The 21,790-nt window shown below is 48.2% G+C and overlaps 8 protein-coding genes across 8 annotated transcripts; 4 read left to right on the forward strand and 4 right to left on the reverse strand.

The window, feature by feature from the left end:
- Window positions 1-1,144: 1,144 nt before the first annotated feature.
- BGW36DRAFT_466826 (aspartic peptidase domain-containing protein) lies at window positions 1,145-2,680 on the forward strand (the record flags this gene model as incomplete). Its single annotated transcript, XM_046222361.1, has 4 exons — window positions 1,145-1,552; window positions 1,619-2,068; window positions 2,134-2,293; window positions 2,376-2,680. Exons 1-4 carry the CDS (start codon window positions 1,184-1,186, stop codon window positions 2,678-2,680), a joined length of 1,284 nt encoding a protein of 427 aa, XP_046065258.1. The 5' UTR covers window positions 1,145-1,183.
- Window positions 2,681-3,568: 888 nt separating this feature from the next.
- On the reverse strand, window positions 3,569-5,160 carry BGW36DRAFT_392176 (kinase-like domain-containing protein). The gene is made up of 3 exons (XM_046217666.1): window positions 4,712-5,160; window positions 4,115-4,614; window positions 3,569-4,045 (listed from the first exon to the last, which is right to left on the reverse strand). Exons 1-3 carry the CDS (start codon window positions 5,147-5,149, stop codon window positions 3,622-3,624), a joined length of 1,362 nt encoding a protein of 453 aa, XP_046065259.1. The 5' UTR covers window positions 5,150-5,160; the 3' UTR covers window positions 3,569-3,621.
- Window positions 5,161-5,752: 592 nt separating this feature from the next.
- On the reverse strand, window positions 5,753-7,413 carry BGW36DRAFT_392178 (uncharacterized protein). The gene has a single exon (XM_046217667.1). The coding sequence runs from the start codon at window positions 7,361-7,363 to the stop codon at window positions 5,888-5,890; it is 1,476 nt and encodes a 491-aa protein (XP_046065260.1). The 5' UTR covers window positions 7,364-7,413; the 3' UTR covers window positions 5,753-5,887.
- Window positions 7,414-9,770: 2,357 nt separating this feature from the next.
- BGW36DRAFT_309706 (uncharacterized protein) lies at window positions 9,771-11,938 on the forward strand (the record flags this gene model as incomplete). Its single annotated transcript, XM_046212429.1, has 3 exons — window positions 9,771-10,706; window positions 10,757-10,898; window positions 10,956-11,938. The coding sequence occupies 3 exons, from the start codon at window positions 9,771-9,773 to the stop codon at window positions 11,936-11,938; spliced, it is 2,061 nt and encodes a 686-aa protein (XP_046065261.1).
- Window positions 11,939-12,868: 930 nt separating this feature from the next.
- BGW36DRAFT_434082 (uncharacterized protein) lies at window positions 12,869-13,873 on the reverse strand (the record flags this gene model as incomplete). The annotated part of the gene is made up of 1 exon (XM_046221367.1): window positions 12,869-13,873. One exon carries the CDS (start codon window positions 13,871-13,873, stop codon window positions 12,869-12,871), a length of 1,005 nt encoding a protein of 334 aa, XP_046065262.1.
- A 1,976-nt stretch (window positions 13,874-15,849) lies between these two features.
- BGW36DRAFT_392183 (uncharacterized protein) lies at window positions 15,850-17,039 on the forward strand. The gene has a single exon (XM_046217668.1). It carries the CDS (start codon window positions 15,946-15,948, stop codon window positions 16,918-16,920), a length of 975 nt encoding a protein of 324 aa, XP_046065263.1. The 5' UTR covers window positions 15,850-15,945; the 3' UTR covers window positions 16,921-17,039.
- Window positions 17,040-18,587: 1,548 nt separating this feature from the next.
- Window positions 18,588-19,286, forward strand: BGW36DRAFT_79903 (uncharacterized protein). The gene has a single exon (XM_046222601.1). It carries the CDS (start codon window positions 18,728-18,730, stop codon window positions 19,232-19,234), a length of 507 nt encoding a protein of 168 aa, XP_046065264.1. The 5' UTR covers window positions 18,588-18,727; the 3' UTR covers window positions 19,235-19,286.
- A 449-nt stretch (window positions 19,287-19,735) lies between these two features.
- On the reverse strand, window positions 19,736-21,550 carry BGW36DRAFT_309603 (putative sugar transporter; the record flags this gene model as incomplete). The annotated part of the gene is made up of 2 exons (XM_046212419.1): window positions 19,736-20,763; window positions 20,818-21,550. The coding sequence occupies 2 exons, from the start codon at window positions 21,548-21,550 to the stop codon at window positions 19,736-19,738; spliced, it is 1,761 nt and encodes a 586-aa protein (XP_046065265.1).
- Window positions 21,551-21,790: the final 240 nt, after the last annotated feature.

The raw sequence follows: 21,790 nt of genomic DNA on the forward strand, positions 1-21,790 counted from the left end.
TTAAGTTATTATCCAAAATGCACTTGCTAAAGTCCCACTTGCTCGATTCTAGACCCCGGGATATATGGGCCACCAGAAACATTCTCTTCGCAGCAGCCGCCGATTTATACTGCCAGGGTCGAGTGCATTGAGACTAGAGTATACGCCAAGAAGACGAGACCAGATCTGTGAATGGTAGCAAGTATTGCGTAAGAAGGGGGAAGGAATCTTACTGTGTGCGGCAAGCGAGCTCTGAGGGTACATACCCGTCCCTTTCAGCAGCTGAACTCTTTGCAGAGTTGGTGTATATCCTTGGCTATACAGTTATAGTGATCTGGTGAGTTAGTATATCTATTTGCAAAGGTTTTAAACTAGTATTTTGTTTTTATATATCAACTGGTTTTCTCAGCGTAATGGCCGGGCGACATGTAAGAGAATAAAGAAAAGCAGGAATCTGACTGTCAGATTATAATTATCGTAATGGTAATATTAAAGCATTCGTCACCTCTATATAGATATCCGATCTACTCTATAGAGAGCTAATTAGATGGTAATGGAAATGTACTCCGTAAACGGGCTTTTAACCATAAAATGATCTATTCTTGTAGTAGTTCATGCATCGCCGATTTCGTAGGTAACTAATTAATCCTAACTACTGACTAGGCAGCTAGTTAGTTAACTTGCTAAGTGATCCGCTTCAATTCGCTTCACCAATGATCCATCGCCAGCACGGCACAGGTTGCTGACTTCGCTTTTGCGGGGTTTATTGCTCTTATTATTTTCTCCTTTCTTTTTTTCCAAGAAGGGAAGAAAACCGAATCATGGTGAGATGAAATAGAAGGTCAATGCTGACGTAGATTCCACTCCGATGCTCCGTTCTCTGCTGCATTTTGCACTAATGATTAATTAAAGTGTAACCAAAGCTACTAGGCTCATCGAATTAGCGACTTTGTTTCCCCATGTGGCCCCGCTCGTATCGGGTTTGTCTTACAGAACGAATAAACTTTAATAAGGCGATAGTTCGTGGCTGTCTGTCGATCACTTCCTCAACCTAATAGGGGAATAACCATCATACTACGGAGCGTCCACCGAAAATAAATATTAATAAGTATATAAATAGTTCCAAGTAGAGAAATTTCCAGTTCTGTAGCTCCTCCCTAACAGCCTCAAATTCGTCAGTAAATTGTTTGCTAGTCCGTACATCATGGTTCAATGGTGGACTGCCGCTCTCCTTCTTGGAGCAGCTATATCACCTTCGCTCGCCATCAATACACGGGCTCCCTTTGGAAAACGGGCTCCGAGCCCAGACGTGGTGACCAACAACATCGTACCCCTGAGGAAGGTAAAAGTCCCAACCACGATCAGATCCGCCGGTAGACGGAAGCGCCTCAACCCCCGGAGTACGAACACCACTGGCACCACCTCGATCCGCAACTATTACCAGCTGAATTATGTGGCCGAGATGCAATGGGGCAATAAAACCATGTACATGATTTTAGACACCGGGTCCAGTGATACCTGGGTTCTCCGGACTGGTTATGAGTGCCTAGACAGCAATGGGGCCCCAACAAATGTAAGGAAAACAGTCTACATCCGTTCTACCCATTTGAAACGAAAATAAATCTCTAATAATCAACAGCAAACCGATTGCACTACAATTGCTCCCACGTTCAGCGGCGACTATACAGGGGGTCAGATTGACAATGTGAATTTCTACGCCGCCTACGGCTCAGGTATGGTTACAGGCACATTTGGGTGGGAAGGCATTACAATCGCAGGCCTCACAGTCCCAAATGCACAGGTGGCGGTAGTCGACCAAGCATTCTTCGAAGTCTATAATGCCAGCGGAATATTTGGTTTGGCTTTTCAGTCACTAACAAGCGAGTACCCCGGCAGCAACTCGTCGCAGCATCCCTCTAAACAACGCATCAACTATGAGCCTATCTTCTATAGAATGGTTGATCAGGGCTTGTCATTGCCGACCTTCACCTTTGCCCCTCAGCGTGGAGGCGACAATGGATATCTGGCCTTTGGTGGGATCCCACCAGTGAACACCACCGGGCCAACGGTGGCATTACCTATTCTTACTGTGAGTGTCCCCACAAAGTGTGAATATAGACATTTATGGGACTAACCCATTTCTTTTGCTTCTAGACCAATGCCACAAAGTCGAAACCAACAATCAACCAAGGCGATTATTATACCATCTCCGTCGATAATGTTATTTATGGATCAAATGGCACTACAAAGTCATACGGCTCGTCCATTCAGGCCATCATGGACACGGGCACATCTGGCCTATATCTCCCAAATGGTAGTTCCTCCCCCCCAACATCCAAATCCATTTGGAAGGTCATTGCACAGCTACTTACATCTGTCGTTTTGAATATTCATAGATCTTATTACCTCTATTGCGAACTCCTTTACACCACCTGCAAGGTATCAAAACAGTTCGAGCGCATATTCAGTACCTTGTAATGCCACCGCGCCAAAAGTTGCGTTTACCCTTGGCGGGGTCAATTTCAATATCACCAGCACCGATCTGATATCCGCCCTCACTGACTCGAATACCGGGCATTGCCTGCTCTTCCTGTTCGACGGGGGGTCGGATGGGTACATTCTCGGTGACTCGCTGTTGAACAATCTGCTAACCACGTTCGACCTCGGTGCAATGGAGTTGCGAGTAACTGCTCTGGCATAACCTCAATTAAGACCATGGACTGTTGAATATTGACAAGTAGGGATCACCTATGGAGCTTTTCAACATACAGACTACATAATCTACACACTTTTTCCGGTTCGGGGATTGCGCTGACATACATTCTTGTTTAGAGCTAATTATTGTTAATAACTAAATTTCTAATAGAAGACATTTTAGGCCCCTTCATTAACCACATTGCGAATCATAATACTTTATCATTCACTTTTTAAGCAAGTATTTGCAGACTCTTAAAATTCTCCTTTTTAATAGCATTGAATATCGATATTTGAATGACACTGCACGGTATTGATCATCTCTTCCTATTCACAACAACATTGAATTGTGTGGCATTGTTTAGCCAGAAATAAATGTCATCGTTCGGATGGCCAACGTTTTGGTCGAGTATATCCTTGTAACTTTCCAGCCAGCCACCTGTGCCGATCGCAATTAATGAATCAAAGGCCACTGCTTGACACGAGCTAGTGTATCTTCTTCCCGAGATCCGCCGCGATGGGGAGGAACAATTGAAACTGTATTTGGTACGATGAATTCGGCCTCTTCTATCTCTCATTGGCCAGCGAAACACAGGCTTGAAACAACTTTTTACAACAGCAAGCATTTCATTTTGCGGTCACTACTTGTGGAGGTCCAGAGACAAGGTGATCTGAAGGCTCCTCGAGAAGTTTCGCGATTACTCAATTAGGAAGTTTTGTCAACTAGGTTGTGATGTGTATGCCAATGTATAGAGAGAACCGTTTATTTGTCTATCCCTCTACGGCGATTAATACTCCGTCTAGAGCATGACTATTCACGTATACTGTGCTGCATGCAAAATCGACGCAGTAATTGTTATCTCGTCAACCAATCGCCAAGGCTACAACAGTTCAACAATTTATTTGCATTTTAGATCATGACTACCTACCTGCTTAGGTATTAATCGTCTATGTAGTTGAAGCAAACAAACAAGCCAAAGGACTGTTCTCAAACCATACTCGGTCTTTCTCCCATGCCTTTACAATAAAGTCTGTCCCCGTACGGATAGCACCATGGATCAGCTTCGGGTCCTCCAAAAACGGTGCTGTCGGATTCCGCCTGATATACCAGCAGATTAAATGGACCCCTGCATGGATGGCAGCCCTGAAGGCCATTGCATGATCCAAAGGGCCATACCCTGCCACAAACCCTTGCATTGCCCAAATCGCACTGTCTACGTCCAAGAAATGCTTCCGCTCGTAGAGGTCTCCAATCATTTGGCCGACATCGTACTCCTTTCGACCGAACTGAGACAGCTCCCAGTCAATGACGTAGAGATCTATTCCTTCTGCTTGTCGCTTTTCCAACGATGGCGTGTTTGGAATCAGGACACTGCTTGTTTTAGTCATCTTACGCTACCATTTATATGGGGTAATTCTCAGAGAAGAAAAATAAACTTACTTGCCAGCCCAGAAGTCAGCGTGGATGACACCCCAATCCTCTACGCCTGGATCGTGGATGGATTGCGCGTATTCCTCTGTTGCCATGTCCTGCACCTGCTGCAGGATGGTGCCGTACTCATCCCACACCTCAGGAAACTTCTGCACGATCTCAATAAATGCACCATAGCTGATTTGATATCTTAGTTTCCGCATCGGTTCATTGGCTGCTATCTCTTTACGAAGGTTTGCCTGTGCTGGTTGCGCTGTCCACGAGTGGAAGGCCCGGAGCCAGACACCTACAGCGCAGCCGATGGCTGTAGATATAGACTGCGGCAATACGACGCCAGCTTCAGCGGACACCAAGACGGTTTTTAGATCAATAGTGTCGGATAGATCTTCTAAGATTTGCGTGTTTTGCTTTCGATCGAATTCATACAAATGGGGAGTTTGGATTGTTATATTCTCTGTCGTGGTGTTTGGGAGGCCGTCTAATGCATTGAGCATAGTCTCTTCGAAGAGCTGTCGCAATTATCACCTGTCATTACCACAATTTCCCCGAATAAGAAAGAAACAAAAAGAGAAGAACAAGAACAAGAACAAGAACAAAGAAACGCACACAACGAGACACTTCTAGAGAGAAGTTGCGGTTCACGGCGACAAACTCCTTGGAATGCTTCACCACCACCGTCTGTGTTCCATCAGCCAGAGGATGAGTCAGGATCCCACGGAAAAGGAAGTTGGCGGTTCCGCCACTGAGGTGTGTCAACGACGAGCAGATGTAGGGAGTGTGCGATAACGCTCGTGTAAGTTCCAAGGCAAGTTGGTCTTTTTCTTCTTTTTGAAACGCCATTTTGTGTTGAGGACAATTGTATTTATGGATTGACGGATGTACGCAGCGGGGTACTTGTCGAAGATAGATGGATGAATAACCTGGCGCCTGGGCTATTCCCCGCAATAGAGTCAAATGTTTTCTTTTTCTTTTTTCAGCGTGGTTGTAATACGAGGATTCTGATGGGAAAGTTGGGTTGTCTTGAAAAGATTGAACTGGGTTCATTAGCTTCCCATAAAAAAGAGGAACTATTGCTTAATACATATTCACATAGAAGGAACTAATCCATAGATGTTGTTAGGCTGACTCCCTCGGGCTTGGCACCTTCCTTTACATGGATGGATGGCTTGGCAAGATCGTACATTTAGGGCCATATCTTACTTATACAGACGCATCCGTCGATATATCTTGCTATCTACCACGGTATCACGCTGAGGACCTCTGTACTACCGTATCTAGTATAGCTAATTCAAAGCAACCTTAATAAACACTTAGGCCTCCGTTTTATAGGCTTTGGCCTATCTTAGTGTGAAAATCTGAAGTCAAGCCTAGCGTAAGCCTCACCTCAAAAGGCTCTAAGAGAATGCGTGTCGTATAGAATGGCATCAACTCTGCAAGTCTATTCTTGTTACGACGTTCTAACTGCTAGGGACACCACTCGCTGGATTACGTGTATTTAAAGCTGGTAGCTCCTGCACTGTGTATTTCACACACCCAACTAGAGCAACATATTTATGATGGATGCCTTAAGCATTTTTTTGATAGGTTGTCCATGCTGAGCGAGTTGGCGTCGCAGATCTCTTCTATCAAATGACGTAGGTAAATTGGGAATGAGAAAGACGATCTTGTCTAGTATCGATAGAGTAAATATAAATCAGTCTATCCACGCAATCCTTTCCCAACGAAACTAATTTATATAAATTTGGTTATAGTCATACAATTATTAGAATGAATGAGCGTCTTTCAATACCAATCATTGCGCTTTTCTCCGCCTCTCTTATTGTCCGGATTCATGGAAATGATACGTCTTCCAGGAATCGTGTCGTGCGTGAACGCCGACTCGAAAATTCCGGATATCGCACGCCTCCCCAAGCTTTTGAACGAGTCGTATTCTTCAGTCTCGCCATTGCACGCCGCCCACTCGATGGATGTGAATGGAGAGGTTCCGTCACCAAGGTCACTCCATCGCGTCACCACAATGGCGTGGCGGAAGTCCACGGAATGCGGATTTCGTCGATCTTCGGTTATTTTAATTTCAACTAGATATTCAGTTGGACAGAATGGACAGCGGCGCATTGGCTGGCAACGCCCGCATTGACTAGGTATAGCGCGAGCATCGTTGTTTCGTCCGCGGATGGCGTCCTTGAGCCGGCCCTCAACGCCCTGGAGTCCTGCAGTATTGCGCGGTACGGGTACATGGTCAAGCGCACATTTGCACACGTCCATCAGGTCCCCATCGCGCCAGTGCGCGCAGGCGGAGAAGAACGGCCAGTAGTCCTCTCTAGAATACAGTAACAGCCGTTTCGCACTGATTTTAAGAGCAGGAGATACGAATCGCTGGCTAGTTACCCGCATTAGCAGCCGGCCATCAGCTATATAGTACCGCGAAGACATTGCCCATTCCTCGCTCCTCCAACGGCGGCCCAATGACTCGGCCGAAATCCCATATCGCAGCGAGAAGCGCTGAGCCCGTGTCGCAAGCTGCACAAAAGCGAAAGGGATATTTCGGCCATGCGCGATTCGATGACGTGGCTGTGGTCGTAGTGTATTCCGCTCATTCGGGCATCTGAAGACTGGATTCAGCACTTGTGCCGGTTGTAGCTTTTCTTGACCCTCTTGGGATCGGCGATGATACTTCCCGCAGGGAAAGCACAGTAAATGGTGCGGCAGACATCGATCGAGTAAAATCAAAAAGTCCAATTTATATCCAAAATTCTCCGGCCGTGCGATTTTTGTAAACGGGTGATGTCCGAGCCGGCGGTAGAGTGTTTTGCTGGAGAGAGCCAGGCATACAGTCGTTGTGGGATCGAGACAATCCGTTATACTAAACCACAATTCTGGACTAAGGCTCGCAATTGACGCTTCTCCTGGCGGACGATTATCCTTTTGAACCGTTCTCACGTCGTCTGGATCAAACTGTTCTTGCAGACTAAGAGCATGTAAAATGTTGGTGTAATCGCGGTTCTCTCCGAGTTGGGTATCTAATCGCGAGTTCGTCCCTTGGTATTTCTCGCGATGGGCTTGTAGCGGTGCTATAGGGAGAGGGGGCACGTCTTCTTTCTCATACGAAGGTCGATAACCTGTCTTAACGCTGGCAAGGGTGGTGGAGCTTGCAGACGTCAACGACGCGGCGCCTCGTTTCCGCAGTGTCTGGCGTGACTTTTTTGGTTTCAGCCAGTTCGAGAAACTACGCTTGCCGCCGGGGCTGTCGCTCGACATGTCGGCAGGGTCATTGGGCGAATTTAATGACGCTGAAGGAGTCAATTGAGTCGAGCAGGAATCAACGCAGTTTTGCTGTGGCGATCGGCATACTCGGAATGCCGCAGCGGCAGCCTCGTGTGGCGGTGCACGCATACCTTCCTCCTGCGAGTCTCCTACCGCGACTGCTCCAACTGCTTCACCTATCAATGCCCTTCCTTCTTGTTTTTACAATAATCAATTTTTATTTCACGGCCACAGCTCGATGGACACGATAGATTGGTCACAGTAGCGAAATTCCCTCCAGGCAAGTCTTATCTTATCGTCTATCTTATCAGCTGTTCTTATCGGGTTGTTGACGCGGGGATACAGATATGGTCCATTGTGTCGCCTTGGTCTCTTCATTCTACAAAGATCAATGGCGCCTGACCAGGAGCTCAGATTCAGTGCCTGGGACAACATATTATCACTCTCTACTGTGTGCCGCGTCACTATCTCGGATATTGTATTCGAGTCTCACAAACTCGAGCATGCATGTCGTCATCGGCTGACATCTATGCGCTGCCGATTGAGCTTTCAGTATGGAAATTATAAACCCCCGTCGAAATTCTTTGCAGGTAGTTGACATGGGAGTTATTTGGCTTGCTTCATCGACGTCTACTTCATTGTGCTTCCCCAATTGCAGTGTCACCAACATACTGTAGCTACCGAACTGCGGCATCCCTGCTCAACAAAACAGGGCCAAGGGTTTCGGTCGAAAATCTAACTCCTAGGAAACAAACTACCAATTAGGCCTTATGAGGTGAGGTCTACGATCGATGCAATCAGCAATTATGGTTGCTCTCACCTGCATGTACAGTATCATTGCGCGATTAAGGCTGCGGCTCGTGAAATTGTCCGTACGATTATTGAATTCTCGAATCTCATATCAACTCCGAGATCATGTCACATGACGTATCACAGTGATAGATCTCTCCAAGGATCAAGATCTACGTACGAGGCAATTACTGGCCACTATCGTTTGATTTCATATCGTTGGGTGGATGCGAGGACAGCTTACATTGTGATCTACAGCGTGCATCAATAATCAGCATACGCCAACAATGGAGATATCTCAAGATCTGCCGAAATTTCGAACGCTCCCTTTCTTGTTTCCTCGAGTCAATCGACATAATCCAAGCAAAAAGATAACACCGCAGGGTTCGCACCCGTTGTTAATAATTAGGTGGCTGTTTTCTTTTCAATCTCAAACAGGTCCCGCACAAACTATGATCAAGCTAGCCGATGGCCAAACGGCGGACTGCGCCTAATCGAGAATAATACACACTGCGGAGTACACAAACCTACAGCCAGAGAGCCCCCACCACCCAATCATATATCCAAAACACGGCAAGAAGCGAGTCCCATCGAGGATCTCCCCCAGCCGGTCATGCGTGACCATTGCCAACCTCCAAAACGTGGCGGTGAAGGGATTCGTCAAGAATCCGTGATCATTTGTTACTAACTGATAACTAATTAGCCACTAGCAGGCAGCGAGCCTATCAATCGCATAACATTGTTCCGCCATCATCCTAGCGCCCACAACAAGACGCTAGGCGGACTCTCCCCCGCACTTTGTCAGGAGCAAGACTTGCAGTACGAAGTTCTACAAAGAGTAAGTTGAGTCCACCCATTGCCACGCTACAGTGTTGAAATTTGTGAGCAGTAGAAAATTTAATTAAACGGAACGATCCGCGGCGAGACCACCTCCTGAAAAATGGGCAGAAATGGGCAGAATTGGTGTGAATCCCGCTGGAAATTTCAGTGCGACACTGAGCATCGGCAGCTGAACGAACCAAGGTGGCCAGCGGACGTAGTACGTAGTAAAGGCAAGAAACCTGGATAAAGAGGCGTTCGGTGCTCCGTATTTATCAATTGGATGGCAAGGCCGTGCCTTTCGCTGTCAATTGTTATTGTCCCCAGCTAATGCGCAGCAATTGGCCAGAACGCTCCACTCAGAGGTACCATTACTACTCCAGGACTGAGGGGATGCTGCTAATCCACCACTAGCATCCAAACGGGCTCGGTCTGCCGAGGCCTAATATACCTAGTCCAAGGGGTGGCGGGCAGAGCATGAGCTCATGGCTCGATGGGCCCTGCGTGCACGAGGCTTGACGCACATTAATCTCATCCATTTCAATGCTTTGGCGGGCCTTCCGAGGCTCTGCATATGATTGTGATGTCCCCTGCTCATGCCCATAATACCGTACACCACTCACGACGTATTTTCAGTTCTGTTCACACAACTACCCCTCCGGCCACTCACCAGACAGACCCATCACATCTTGCAACTGGTGGCACATATCATCGGCGGCGGAAATAAATATTACTATTGCGCAGGACAATATTGTAACGTCTAGTCCATATACATCTCCACCCGATCCGCAACATGGAGGGCACGACGGGGTACTTGGGCAACCTCACGCCTGATCAAGAGGCCCGTCTGCAGCAGTTCTGGATGTTCCTTTTGAATGCTTTCGACGGTCTTGATGGCAAACTATCGTCGTCCTTGGCTACAACCGCGGAGACAACGACCCGATCAAACAGCTTTGACGAACCACCACTCTCACCGAACAGTTTCGACTCCAACGGTCGTCACAGCTTCTCCAGCCATGGAAACCACAAACTTAATTCGAACCCGTCCGTCCATCTACCCCCGACTCCAACCAGCCCTATTTCTCCATCCACAGTACAGTCGTCACTCCCACAGCCAAAGAAACTGCGCCGACGCACCTCCCTCCTCAGCAATGCCTCCGAATCGTTAATGAACCGCACGTCTTCCACGCATAAACGAGCTATGAGTTTTCATGCGCAGTCTATGGGCGGAGTTCACCTGCGACCCAGCCCGCAAAACGCCAAAGTCATGCAACGAGTCATGAATTCGTACAAGCTGTCGCCGGACGAGCTGCGACGGAGCTTGCTTTCGTCGCTCAAACAGGACCATCCAGACTCAATGCTCCTTCGATTTCTCCGGGCCCGCAAATGGGATGTTGGCAAAGCATTTGTTCTGCTCGTAGCTGCAATGGCATGGCGCGTGAAGATGCAGGTTGACGAGGACATTAGCACACGCGGAGAGCTATATGCGCTACAGCAGACGAGAGCCAACTATCGGGCAGAGAGAAAGGTTGGAATAGATTTTATGAAGCAGCTTCGCATGGGCAAGAATATCATCCATGGTGTTGACCGAGCGGGCCGGCCGATTGTCGATATTAGGGTTCGTCTTCATTACGCCGAGGACCAGTCGGATGCTACGTTGGAGCGATATATTATTTACACAATAGAGACGGTGCGGATGTTGCTGCGTCCGCCTTTGGTCGAGACTTCTGTTCGTTTTCTTTCCTCGGTTGATTTATGTTCCCAACTGACGATTAAAAGGTCCTGATTTTTGACATGAACGACTTCTCCATGTCTAATATGGACTACACCCCGATCAAATTCATAATTAAATGTCTTGAGAACTTTTACCCAGAATCTCTCGCGCTCATCCTGATCCATAACGCGCCATGGTTCTTTTCCGGTTTGTCTCCTCACTAGCATTATAAACTTACATAATAAACTTACTAGTTCTTAACAGGTCTCTGGAAAATAATCAAAAGCTGGATGAATGACTCTCTCGTCTCCAAAGTCCACTTCACAAAAACCGTCGAGGATCTTGAGCGCTTCATCCCTCGCGAGAATATCCCAGCCGATCTCGGCGGGCTAGACGCATATCACTATCGCTATATCGAACCTGACACCACAGATAAAGTCGAAAGCTTACCGCTCGACACATACTCACCAACCCGAGAATTCCTCCTAAACCAACGTCAACGAATCGCCTCGGATTTACTCGACACCACGAGACTATGGCTCCAAACCTCCGCGATGCGCGACCGCATCGGCACAGCAATCCAACAGGACCGACGTGCTGAGCTGATTGAGGATCTGAGAATGAACTACTGGCGCGTAGACCCGTTTATTCGCGCGCGGAGCCAGCTGGATCGCGAAGGCGTGATTGTCGGCGACGGCATTGGCACGATCAATATCTATCCACATCTAGTTGCCAGAGACGAATCCATCCTTTCATCCTCCTCCTTGACACTTGATGATCGTAATCACGATAGTGGCATTGCCACAGATGGCAGCGCCAACGGCACCGATTTAGGCTTCGATTTCGGTCTCGATGATAATAATAATAATAATAATACTAACAACATTATGCACCACGACGACCCAAGCGCAATGGACGTGCGAGAGAGTTTTATGCGCGAGTATGACGATAGCCTTGTCAGCGACGACAAAGATGGTGATGTTATCATGCACGACGAACCAACATCAACACCCCAGCACAAACATGTTGAAAGCGGACGCGAAAACCCAGTCGGGCATACCACTTTGCACACTGACGACACCGACGGCAATGACGAGAATGATGAAGACGGCAGCGACTTTGACTTTGACGATGATGACGAGGAAGCCGAGATTCACGATGCCGTCACGCATATGGTTGGCGGACATCAAGGACAAGGCGGGTTCATGGTTCAGAGGGCTGCTGTGAGGGTTGTGAATGTGTCTTGATTCGTACCTCTCTTTTCTCTGGAACTTCCTTGAAGGAAGAGAAGGAGTGATGAATGATTTACCTTCTTGTATATTGATTTCTGCGGCTGATTGTATGTATGTATTATTCATGACTAGCATGTTTCTTTTCTTCTTTGGATGTCGGTTGCTGCATTGCCAGATGAATTAATGAATTGGATACCCTCTCGAAATTGATAAAATCTAACCAAACTCCCCCATTCCACTATAATACCTATTAAAAACAGCACTATCAATTCAAATGTTGATATGATTATGATATCATTTTGATTATATTCAATACCAATTCAGCATTGATGATGGATCACTATGTAATCTGTTGCAACTTCTTGACTATACTATACTATATAGCGCGATTAGGAGCAGCTGAATAAATGACAAATATATATATATATATACTAATCGAAGAAGAGTCCCCAACTTTGTTAACAAAGTCAAGAAGAAAAAAAAGAAAACGATGCGCCCGCCAATCAAAAACAGCATTCCCAAAGTGAAAAAAAGAAAACGCCAACCCCAGTAATTCATTAGCATAGCAGAAAGGAAATTCGCAGGAGACAGCGGTGAGCGCGACGCGACTTATCAACAAGGGATAAGGTTCAAGTGGAAGCTTTTGACAGAGGTTGATATATAGGTTCATATCCTGCTTATGATGCAGGCAATAGGACAAGGCAAGGAAAAATAGTGAATGGAGTGCGACAAAAGGGTATTAGTCGCGGTGTCAAGTATGTAGTAGTATATGTAGGTGGCAGTAGTATGGGTTATGCGGACAGTAGGATAATGAAATGAATCGAATGAAAACGAATGCAGACGAATGTAGATGGTCGGTTATATGCAAGGATAAATGTGTATATCAGTCGATGATGGATATAAGGCCGAATGTGGGCGGCAAGGATGAATATGGATATGGATATACTACCGCCCACCACGCGTCAGTGTGAATGGGTGTAAGGTGCGTTGGCCGTAACGGGTCATACGGAAGGCGGTAATGTCGATTGATACTTCCGATGTGTCGGATCGTTCGTCGACCTCGAGGATGCCGGCATTTGACTCGTCCGGTCCGTCGGGTCCGTCAGGCAAGATGTGAGGACGTTTCGATTCTGGGATTATTTCCTCGTGCACGTCTTCCTTCTCGGCCTCGGGCTCGGGTGTGTTCTCCTTCGCCGCCTCCTCGGCCGCCATCTGCTCTGCCATGTTCGTCGAGGCCTCCAGGACCAACTCGTATGCTTGCACTAATCCTTCAAGTTCATCAAGGCAGTTCCCTTCTCGCAGGAACCGATAGGCGGCCGTCTCACATAAATTCTGCGCCGTGTCTAACTGTCCTTCGATGAAATCATACGGGCTTCCCTTGGGTCGTGTCGATCTCAACATCGGTCGGAAGTCTGGCAGGTCGTCCTCGAGACCGGTAGCACCATCATCCACTTCAATAGCACTTCGAGCACTGTCCATCTTTTTCGGCGTCGTACGCATCCGCATACGTCCCCGAAGCGCGGACTGAATAGAGGATGAGATACGCGAGGAGCGGATGCTGCTTTTGGCCGACCAGATCTGGCGCACCATCTGCTCGAGTACCTTTTGTGTATGTCCATCGTAGAGAATCACAGATGAGGTCGATTCTGGCGCCGGTGTTGATGGTGGTGGTGATGCGGCGGGTTCTCGGACTCGTCGTCGCTTCGTGGACTCTCTCAGACTGTCGCGCGACAAGATTCGCTTCAGGCCGTGTTTGGCGGACTTGGGGCGCAGGCTCGACGATCGTTGACTGCAAGTCGACAGACTGCTCATTGACTTTCGAGGCGGGCTGGCGAGTTTTCTCGTCTCTGCGGCAAATTCGGCGCGTTTGGCGTGGACGTGGACTGCCAGCTGGTTGGCGTCGGAAATCCACGATGGAACATTGTCACGGAGCTGGGCGAAGCAAGCCATTGTTTCTCACTGTGCAAGCGATTCTTGTGCAGTAACAAGGGATGAAGAGACCAGGTATCTACATAGAGAGCGCAGGCACACACAAAGGCATTGTAAAAAGGGTATTGGGGGGATGGGATGGGATGGGAGAGGAGACAGTAGTAGAGCAGAGAATCAGAGGGAACAGTCGAATCAGTAGAGTGTGGGCGAGAGGGAACAATGGGCACACAAAGAGACGGGGGCGGCGGCTGGTTGCGACTGGCTGAGCGCCGCGGGACCTCCCTTTGCGGCAGTTTGTGGCTTGGGCCGAGTCAAAGGAAGAAAAAAAGTGCGCTGAGGAAAGGCGGTGGACCCCGCCGTTGCGCTGAGCAAAAGCCAGCGCGAGGGCCGATCCGTGTTCTAAAATCCTTCGCCGCCTGTTGCGCGCCGCGGATTGGCCAGGGGTCTAGGTTTGCGTTCGGGGACTGGAGACATATTCGGCGACTTGTGCCTACCCATTGGCCGGGGGCAGCGGAAGGTGGGGGTTAGCGTCGCCCATAGGGCCAACAGCGGCACTGCGGAAAGCAAGCCGGCTTCATTGTTGGCTGACAGCAGGCCAATGGAAATCCATGTCCGCGGCCACGAACCCCACAGCGGCTGGGCGCCGGGGTCCCATGGCAAGAATCCGACCTGCTGGGTCGCGATGAGATACCCATCCTATCACTTGGAATTTGCATTTCTTTTGGCGCCTACTACCAATCTTGGGGATTTCCTTTGGCTCGGGCCTAGCTGTCAAAGGAAATCATAACTGACTCATTGCCCGCGCCCCTTCTGGTCCCGTCCCAGCCAGCTGGTGATGTGCTAGCTAAGTGCGTTCTTTCTGGCAATAGTCTAAACTCTGAAATATTCGTCGCCGATTGGAATAATAATAGCACTAGCAAACCAATCCTAGACCTTGGATGAGTACGGCCGCCAGCACTCCGTGCGTCAGTCGTCTTTAGGGGGAGCTGCAACCTGCAGGAATCCCAAAGAAACAATAAAGTTAGTGTTGCGCCGGGGGATGTGCATCCCATGCCATTGGCCCCCGCGCCGCCTGCGTCACATTTTCCTGACTCGACGACTCGATCGTCTCCTTCCTCGAAATCTTCACAATTTGTCACACTGCAGATCAGACAGCGGGACTGTCGGACAGACCCAGGTACTAGGAACCAGGCCATTGGAAACCGCGCCTGAGATCATGCATTCGATAGTGATAGGTCAGAAATTAGAATAATGCTGTCCCCCTTTCTGCCAGAGGAAAGCCGTCGGCAGTAACATCCCTCGATAACAACATTACAGAAAAATTATTATATTTACAACTGGCTGAGAATCTCATTGCAATTATTGTAAACAAATACATAATTTGATGTGTACATACGAAAATGAGAATCGCAGGCCAGTCAGGTCGCGGCACAGGCCTGTCAGCAGACAGCCAAGTGCCGGCACGGCACGACGTCGGTATTTGCACTGTTGGTTCTCATCAGGTCATGTGACTGGCAGTCCTGACTCGCGGCCGCGAGTCAGCTGATTCATTTCCATATATTCTATCACGTGACTTGTCAGCTGTGTTGGGCTGTTTGCATGGTTTGCTCGATAGATCCTCAAGCTCGAAATTATCGATCCAAATTTTGAGGCACTTAGCGATTCAATAATAACCCCCCACCAGCCACTTGCCAACCGCAACTGACTCGGCAGGGTCGCATTGCTTTGTGATTCGCATTTTCTATTGCGCCCTCCCATATTTTGTTCCGTTTTGTCTATTTTCTAGCTGCCTAAGTGTAATGGGGATTACGATTCTGCCTCCCGTGGTGGAGACCATCCGTCGTCCGTCAGATGACGAGGCAATGTCTATCGACGCAGATTCAGATGGCGATGTTGATATGGATGGTTTGCCAACAAAACGACCTCGTCTTACTGAAAGCTCGAGGTTCAGAGGCAAAGGATCGGCCACCGGGCTTGTGGTTCCAGGAGAATCGGTCACCAGCGATCCACAATGGATGAGGTAAGAACTATCCTATAGATAGGTTGATTAGGTTGATTATAGGCCTATCGATACCTCTGTTGTCGCTTTATGGATGAGTTTAATTCTAATATCTAACCACGTGAAAATCTACAGAGGCCACGGCACCTTCACCACACCATACTCAGCTTCCATCATCGCGACAGTCGCCGGCACAGTACAAAAGACGAACAAACTCCTATCTATCCATCCTCTTCGAGCGCGGTACATGCCCGAAATCGGCGATCTAGTCGTCGGACGAATCGTTGAAGTGCAGGCACGACGGTGGAAGGTCGACGTCGCGGCACCGCTGCTGGCTCAGCTGCCCCTGTCGGCAATCAACCTTCCAGGAGGCATTCTGCGCAGACGAACAAGTGCTGATGAGCTGCAAATGCGCACATTCTTTGTCGAAGGCGACCTGGTCGTTGCCGAAGTCCAGAGCGTACATGCCGATGGCTCTGCGACTTTACACACTCGATCTTTGAAGTACGGGAAGCTGCGTAACGGCGTCTTCCTGGCCGTCACGGGCACAGGGGGTATTGGAGCTGCGTCGCGGTCTGCTACAAAAGGCGGAAATGGGTCTAATGCGGCGCCCCCTGCTGCCGTGGGAGGCGTTGTGCGATCCCGTCGCCAGATGTGGACAGTTGCAACCGCCAATGGGGGCGGGGATGTCGACGTGACTCTGGGAGTGAACGGGTATATTTGGATAGCGAAACATACAGACGGAGCCGCGGCGGTGTCGTCGAAGACTGAGAATGTCTCCATCACGCGGCTAGAAGAGGTTGCTCCTAGCACCATCTACTCGAGTCAAAACGACGAGATTGCACCGCAGACGCGGCGCGAAATTGCCCGTCTCGCTGGGTGTATTCGTGTGCTGACCGAAGGCGGCGTGAGGGTTGATGAGGACACAGTGATGCGTGCGTACGATGCCAACTTGCAGGCGGATCTTGAGATGGCGGTGGATGAGGATGAAGATGCTGGCAATCAAGGAAAAGATTATTTGGGCGGGGACAGGGGGAAGCGGATTCTTGAATTGGTGTTGCAGGGATGATTGATTATGCGTGTAACAATAGGTGCTCATAGACTAGAGATACCCTCGTTCTGTTATATCTTAAAATAACTTGTTTGATTATTCAAGTTTAATGCCGTATCCACATGTACAACTCTAAGCTAACTTTACATATATACGTGTTGTACTGCAGTATATCGTCGTTAATCTTAAACAGCCAAGTTTCAAGTATCAATTGATTATAACATTGAAAATATGATTACTTGTTGTGCTACAGTACATAACGATTCATGCATAGAGCTTGTAAATGCTTGATATTGATCCATTGATGTACTTATATATAATCTATCGAAACCCTACACATGTACATATATATATACGCTGGTGGAGTACAACATTCTCATCAGTTGATGCGTGTATTTATGTCAACATTGAACATTTGAATGTATGTATATATGCTTAATGTTCCATGTAGTTTATTGGTTGATATCAATTAACGACATTTGGATTCATTCACATATCAATGTACATACGTAGTATTGATTGATACAGCACTTGACGTGAAACTATATATATATCTAATCGGGTTGCCGTCCTAATGTAATATTGAAACTGCAACCAACCCAGATTGTAGGCCCTACACGATCAATGAAGTACTCCCATATCATGTATCTTTTTTTAACAAACAAAACCGCCGTACCCAAAAAAATAAATGGATCAATAATATGACACTACATCTGTACTACGCGGTTTTCGGGTCCGCAGGCATACGACGCCGCAATCCATTCGCGGCCTTCCCCACCGCGACCAGTCAACCACGATGAACATGTCAATTGAGGGAAGAAATTCTCGGATTGGACTGGAATTTCATAATAAATCGCTTTATTTTCAACATTGAATGTTCTTCGACAATAATAGAAATCAATGATATGAAAGTGCGATGATAGTATTATTACTGATGACGATCACAAACGACGATCCGCAGCCCATCCGATCTGAAACATGCAGCTACTCGGCATCGAATGACGACGATGCCCTTGCAGATGAGCTATCCCAAGCTATATATGTAATAGGTCGATACAATTATCATTGTAGTTTTTCTTTGATGAATTGATGAACTGATGATGCTGGTGATGACAACAACGATGAAACTGCGCTACATTGCAACAACCTCCTACATGGAACATACGATTGAAAAGCGAATGGGGATGATTGGTTCAGCACATGGGCCTCCCACGGTCTTCACATGCAGGCCATAATTGGCGACCACAGGCAAAAGACCCGATCAGATTTGCACCGCCTTGAAATTAATACCATCAACGCAGGTTCTAGCCAACCAGCCATCCGATCACCCGCTCAAAACGGTTAACGTCGTAAGCCGATGTTCTCGATACAAAAGCAGAGTAAAAATACATGCAATCAGACAATAAACTACAACTGAGACAAGCTTTTTACGGCAAGACCAGCGAACGAGAATTGGGATGGGCCCCTCTTTTTCTTCGAATATCACTCACTATCAGGCACCCATCTTCTTGCTCTTCCATCCATCCCATCCCATCCCATCCTTAATTTATTCGTGATGCCGTCTGTCAATTAATAGACAGTCTGTCGGTGTCTGGTATATACAATCAGATCCATGTCCAGTCCCCGACTCCTGACATCGCCATCGACCGCGCAAGAAGTATATATTTTAGTCGGACCACATAGCACGGCAGTTGCCGGATTTCTTGACGCATGAACTTATCAATTATCAATATCATCAGATCCATCACCCTCTATCAATGTGTCCATTTTAAGCGAAGGAAATTATAAAGGAAAGAAAATTTAAAAATTACAGAACCTCAACGAAATGTCCATCTCGGCTTCCGCCATCATCGTCATCGCCATTTGCGCCTCGGGAGTTGTAGTCACCATCATGTTCGTCTTCGCTCGGTATTTCGGCGCGAATTTCCTCGAGATTAATATAGCGGGGAGATCGCAGGAACAAGATCTATATATGCGGCAGGTCCGCCAAAGGTCACAAGCGTACGCCTACGCCGAGGCGCTGAAAGCCACCGGTGGTGTCTCGACGACGAGAACGTCACAAGTGTGGTCGACACCGGATACGCCTGGTGCTGGAGCTGGAGGCAGTTGGGGCCAGGGTCGATCGAACCAGCAACAACAAGGACAAGGACAAGGATATCCTGGAAACGGCAGTAGCAATTATGTCAACTACTCAAGCCTTAACGAAGGACAGTACTATGAGCAATCGCCATACGAACCTGGCAACGACAATAGCTATTTTGCGCATAACCAGCAGCAGAATACGCCGATACAACTTGTCTCCCCTGTGAATGCTGAGTCGTCAACCCGGTGAGTCCATCATCAATTCAGCGGAAGTACACAGCAGAAGTACTAATCCAGGACATTTTATAGCCTCACTGACGAGAAACCACTCCCACCATCGCAGCGGATCTGAGGTGTGCTTTATTAAACGAGGAGAATTTGTATACTGGATTATAACTGTTGGCTTGTGTCTGGTTTTTAGCGCTGGATTTTTTAAAATTTCTTTGGGTTCGTTTCCATGTATATCTATAAGATTTGTTGCCTTGTTTATGCCTGATGATACGATGCTTTCTGTCTATTTATACCCCCAGACAATATGATTTCAGTACGTTTAGTCGATAGGATTGTGCATACTATTGAATCTAACATTGAAATGTAGGGTGTATGTTTGTCTTTCCGAATAGGGAAATAATTACTGCAATCGTCAACTAGTATCGGCAAGAATTACCCTGTAGAGAATAATAATGTATCTATGACGTGTAACTGTGATTAAACATAACCCAGTTAGTCATCTCATCACACAACCTCAGACCTATTCCTCATGAGCAACAGCAGTCTCCTCATGAACAACAACAGCAGACTTCTCGACCTTCAAATCAGCCACCTCAGACGCACCAGCCAGACCCAGCTCTTCGTAAATACGCAGCATACGCTCACGATCCGCGGTGGCAATACTGCCCATGTCCCCGCCAAAGAATAAATCAAGTTCCTCCAGCGTCTTGTCCTTGGTTTCAGGGAAGAAATAATAAATGAAAAACCCGCCAGCGCCGCTGAAGAATGCAAAGAAGATGTATGTACCATACTTCATAGACCCTAGCATATCCTTCGTGGTCAGACCAATCACGAAATTGAACATCCAGTTCGTCGACGCCACCAGAGACACACCGCGTGAACGCATACTCGCTGGGAAGATCTCTTGCGCCAGCACCCATGCCACGGGACCCCAGGAGTATGCAAAGTTGACGGCAAACAGCCAGATAAACGCAATCGCAACCCAGCCCTGAGGCACCGCGAGGTGTTCGTTCAGGTTCCATTGGTCTTCGTACACGCCCTCGACACTGGCTACGATGACGTGGCAGATGCACATGCCGATGGCACCGATAATCAAGAACGTTTTGCGGCCGAATTTGTCAAGGAAAAGCACGGCTGGAAGAGTGAAGATGATTTGCAGGATGCCAGTGACGCCCGTGGCTAGCAGGTCGGTTGTTGTGGAGGAGAATCCGAAGCTTTGGAAGATTTGAGGCGCGTAGTATAGCACGGCGTTGATACCGGTGAATTGTTGGAAGACCATCATACCGCAGCCGAGGAATACGCGCTTGAACATGTTCGGCGCGAAGAGCGCTTTCCAGGGTGCGAAGATCCCGCTTTTCCCGATCAGCTCGGCTTCGGTTTCTTCGTCAAACATCACTGCGGCTTTGATCTCCATCAGTTCGGCGTGGAGTAGAGGATCTTGCGGGTCGAGTCGGCGGAGCTTGCTTAGTGATTGGCGAGCCTCGTCTTCACGGTGCTTCAGCATCAGCCAGCGGGGAGAAAAGGGGAAGAAGAACATTCCGAAGAACACTAAAAAGAATCAAGTTAGCTTCGGACATGTATTATCTTGGAAAGATCACTTACAAATCCAGGCAGGAATCAGCTGCAGAGCCAAGGGCACACGCCAGGCAGCGTCGGTCTGGCCGGTACAAGGGTGGCTATGATTCTGCTCATAGTTGTAGCTTCCATTGGGCAGGTAAGGGTTGGCGACGCCTTCGGGAATGCACTTGTTACCGCCCACAAAGGAGAAACCAAAGTCCAACCAGAAGGCAATAGTGGTACCGATGGTGATGGAAAGCTGCTGTAGCGAGACCAGCGATCCACGAAGCTCAGGTGGCGCGATCTCGGCTTGGTAAAGGGGAATGACCATGGAGAACATGCCGATTCCGATACCACCGATGATACGACCGGCAAAGAAGTAGGCTGGTGACTGGGCGCCGGCTTGCAGGCCAGTACCAAGGGTGAAGATCAGTACGGCTACCATCATACTGTACTTGCGCGAGATTCTGTCTGCCAGCCAGCCGTTGAACAAGGCACCAGCCCAGGCACCAAGTTCGAGCGCAGCCACGAGCCAGCCCTGGATAGTCGATCCCATCAGGCCAGGGAACTTGTTTTGGAAGTTCTCCATGACCAAGATAGGAGACATGACTCCTTGATCGTAACCATACATCATGCAACCCAAGGAAGCAAAGACGCAGGTCATGGCTACGTACGGATTCTTGATCATACCAACGATACCGTGTGGCTTGGAGGCATTTTCGCGACCAACCAAGGACTGGCTGTTCTTCGCCTCCTTCGCGCCTGCTAGGATTGCCATTTTTTTCCTATTTCATAGACTGTATAGAGTGTCAAAAAAAAGAGGAGTAAGCGGCAGGGGGAAGGGAGGATAGCGAAGACCCCCTCGAGGGTCTTTATATACAGACGAACCTCTCATACTACCGTCACATCGGCCCTAGGATAGCTCACGGTCAGCCCCAGATTTGGCCGAAAATTCTCCCTCGTTCCTCTCTCCAACTGGGGTACTCCATGGCACAGGATAGGGAGGATACTAGGGTGG

Source organism: Talaromyces proteolyticus, assembly GCF_021365285.1.
Source record: "Talaromyces proteolyticus strain PMI_201 chromosome Unknown BGW36scaffold_17, whole genome shotgun sequence".
Lineage (NCBI taxonomy): Eukaryota > Fungi > Ascomycota > Eurotiomycetes > Eurotiales > Trichocomaceae > Talaromyces > Talaromyces proteolyticus.

Coding starts and splice junctions, on each gene's coding strand:
- BGW36DRAFT_392176 (XM_046217666.1), bottom strand. CDS start 5,149: ATGAACCCAGTTCAATCTTTTCAAGACAACCCAACTTTCCCATCAGAA. Junction 4,615..4,711: donor CTCTAGAAGTGTCTCGTTGT/GTGCGTTTCTTT, acceptor TAATTGCGACAG/CTCTTCGAAGAGACTATGCT. Junction 4,046..4,114: donor GCTGACTTCTGGGCTGGCAA/GTAAGTTTATTT, acceptor TAAAACAAGCAG/TGTCCTGATTCCAAACACGC.
- BGW36DRAFT_79903 (XM_046222601.1), top strand. CDS start 18,728: ATGTCCATCTCGGCTTCCGCCATCATCGTCATCGCCATTTGCGCCTCG.
- BGW36DRAFT_392178 (XM_046217667.1), bottom strand. CDS start 7,363: ATGTCGAGCGACAGCCCCGGCGGCAAGCGTAGTTTCTCGAACTGGCTG.
- BGW36DRAFT_392183 (XM_046217668.1), top strand. CDS start 15,946: ATGAGTTTAATTCTAATATCTAACCACGTGAAAATCTACAGAGGCCAC.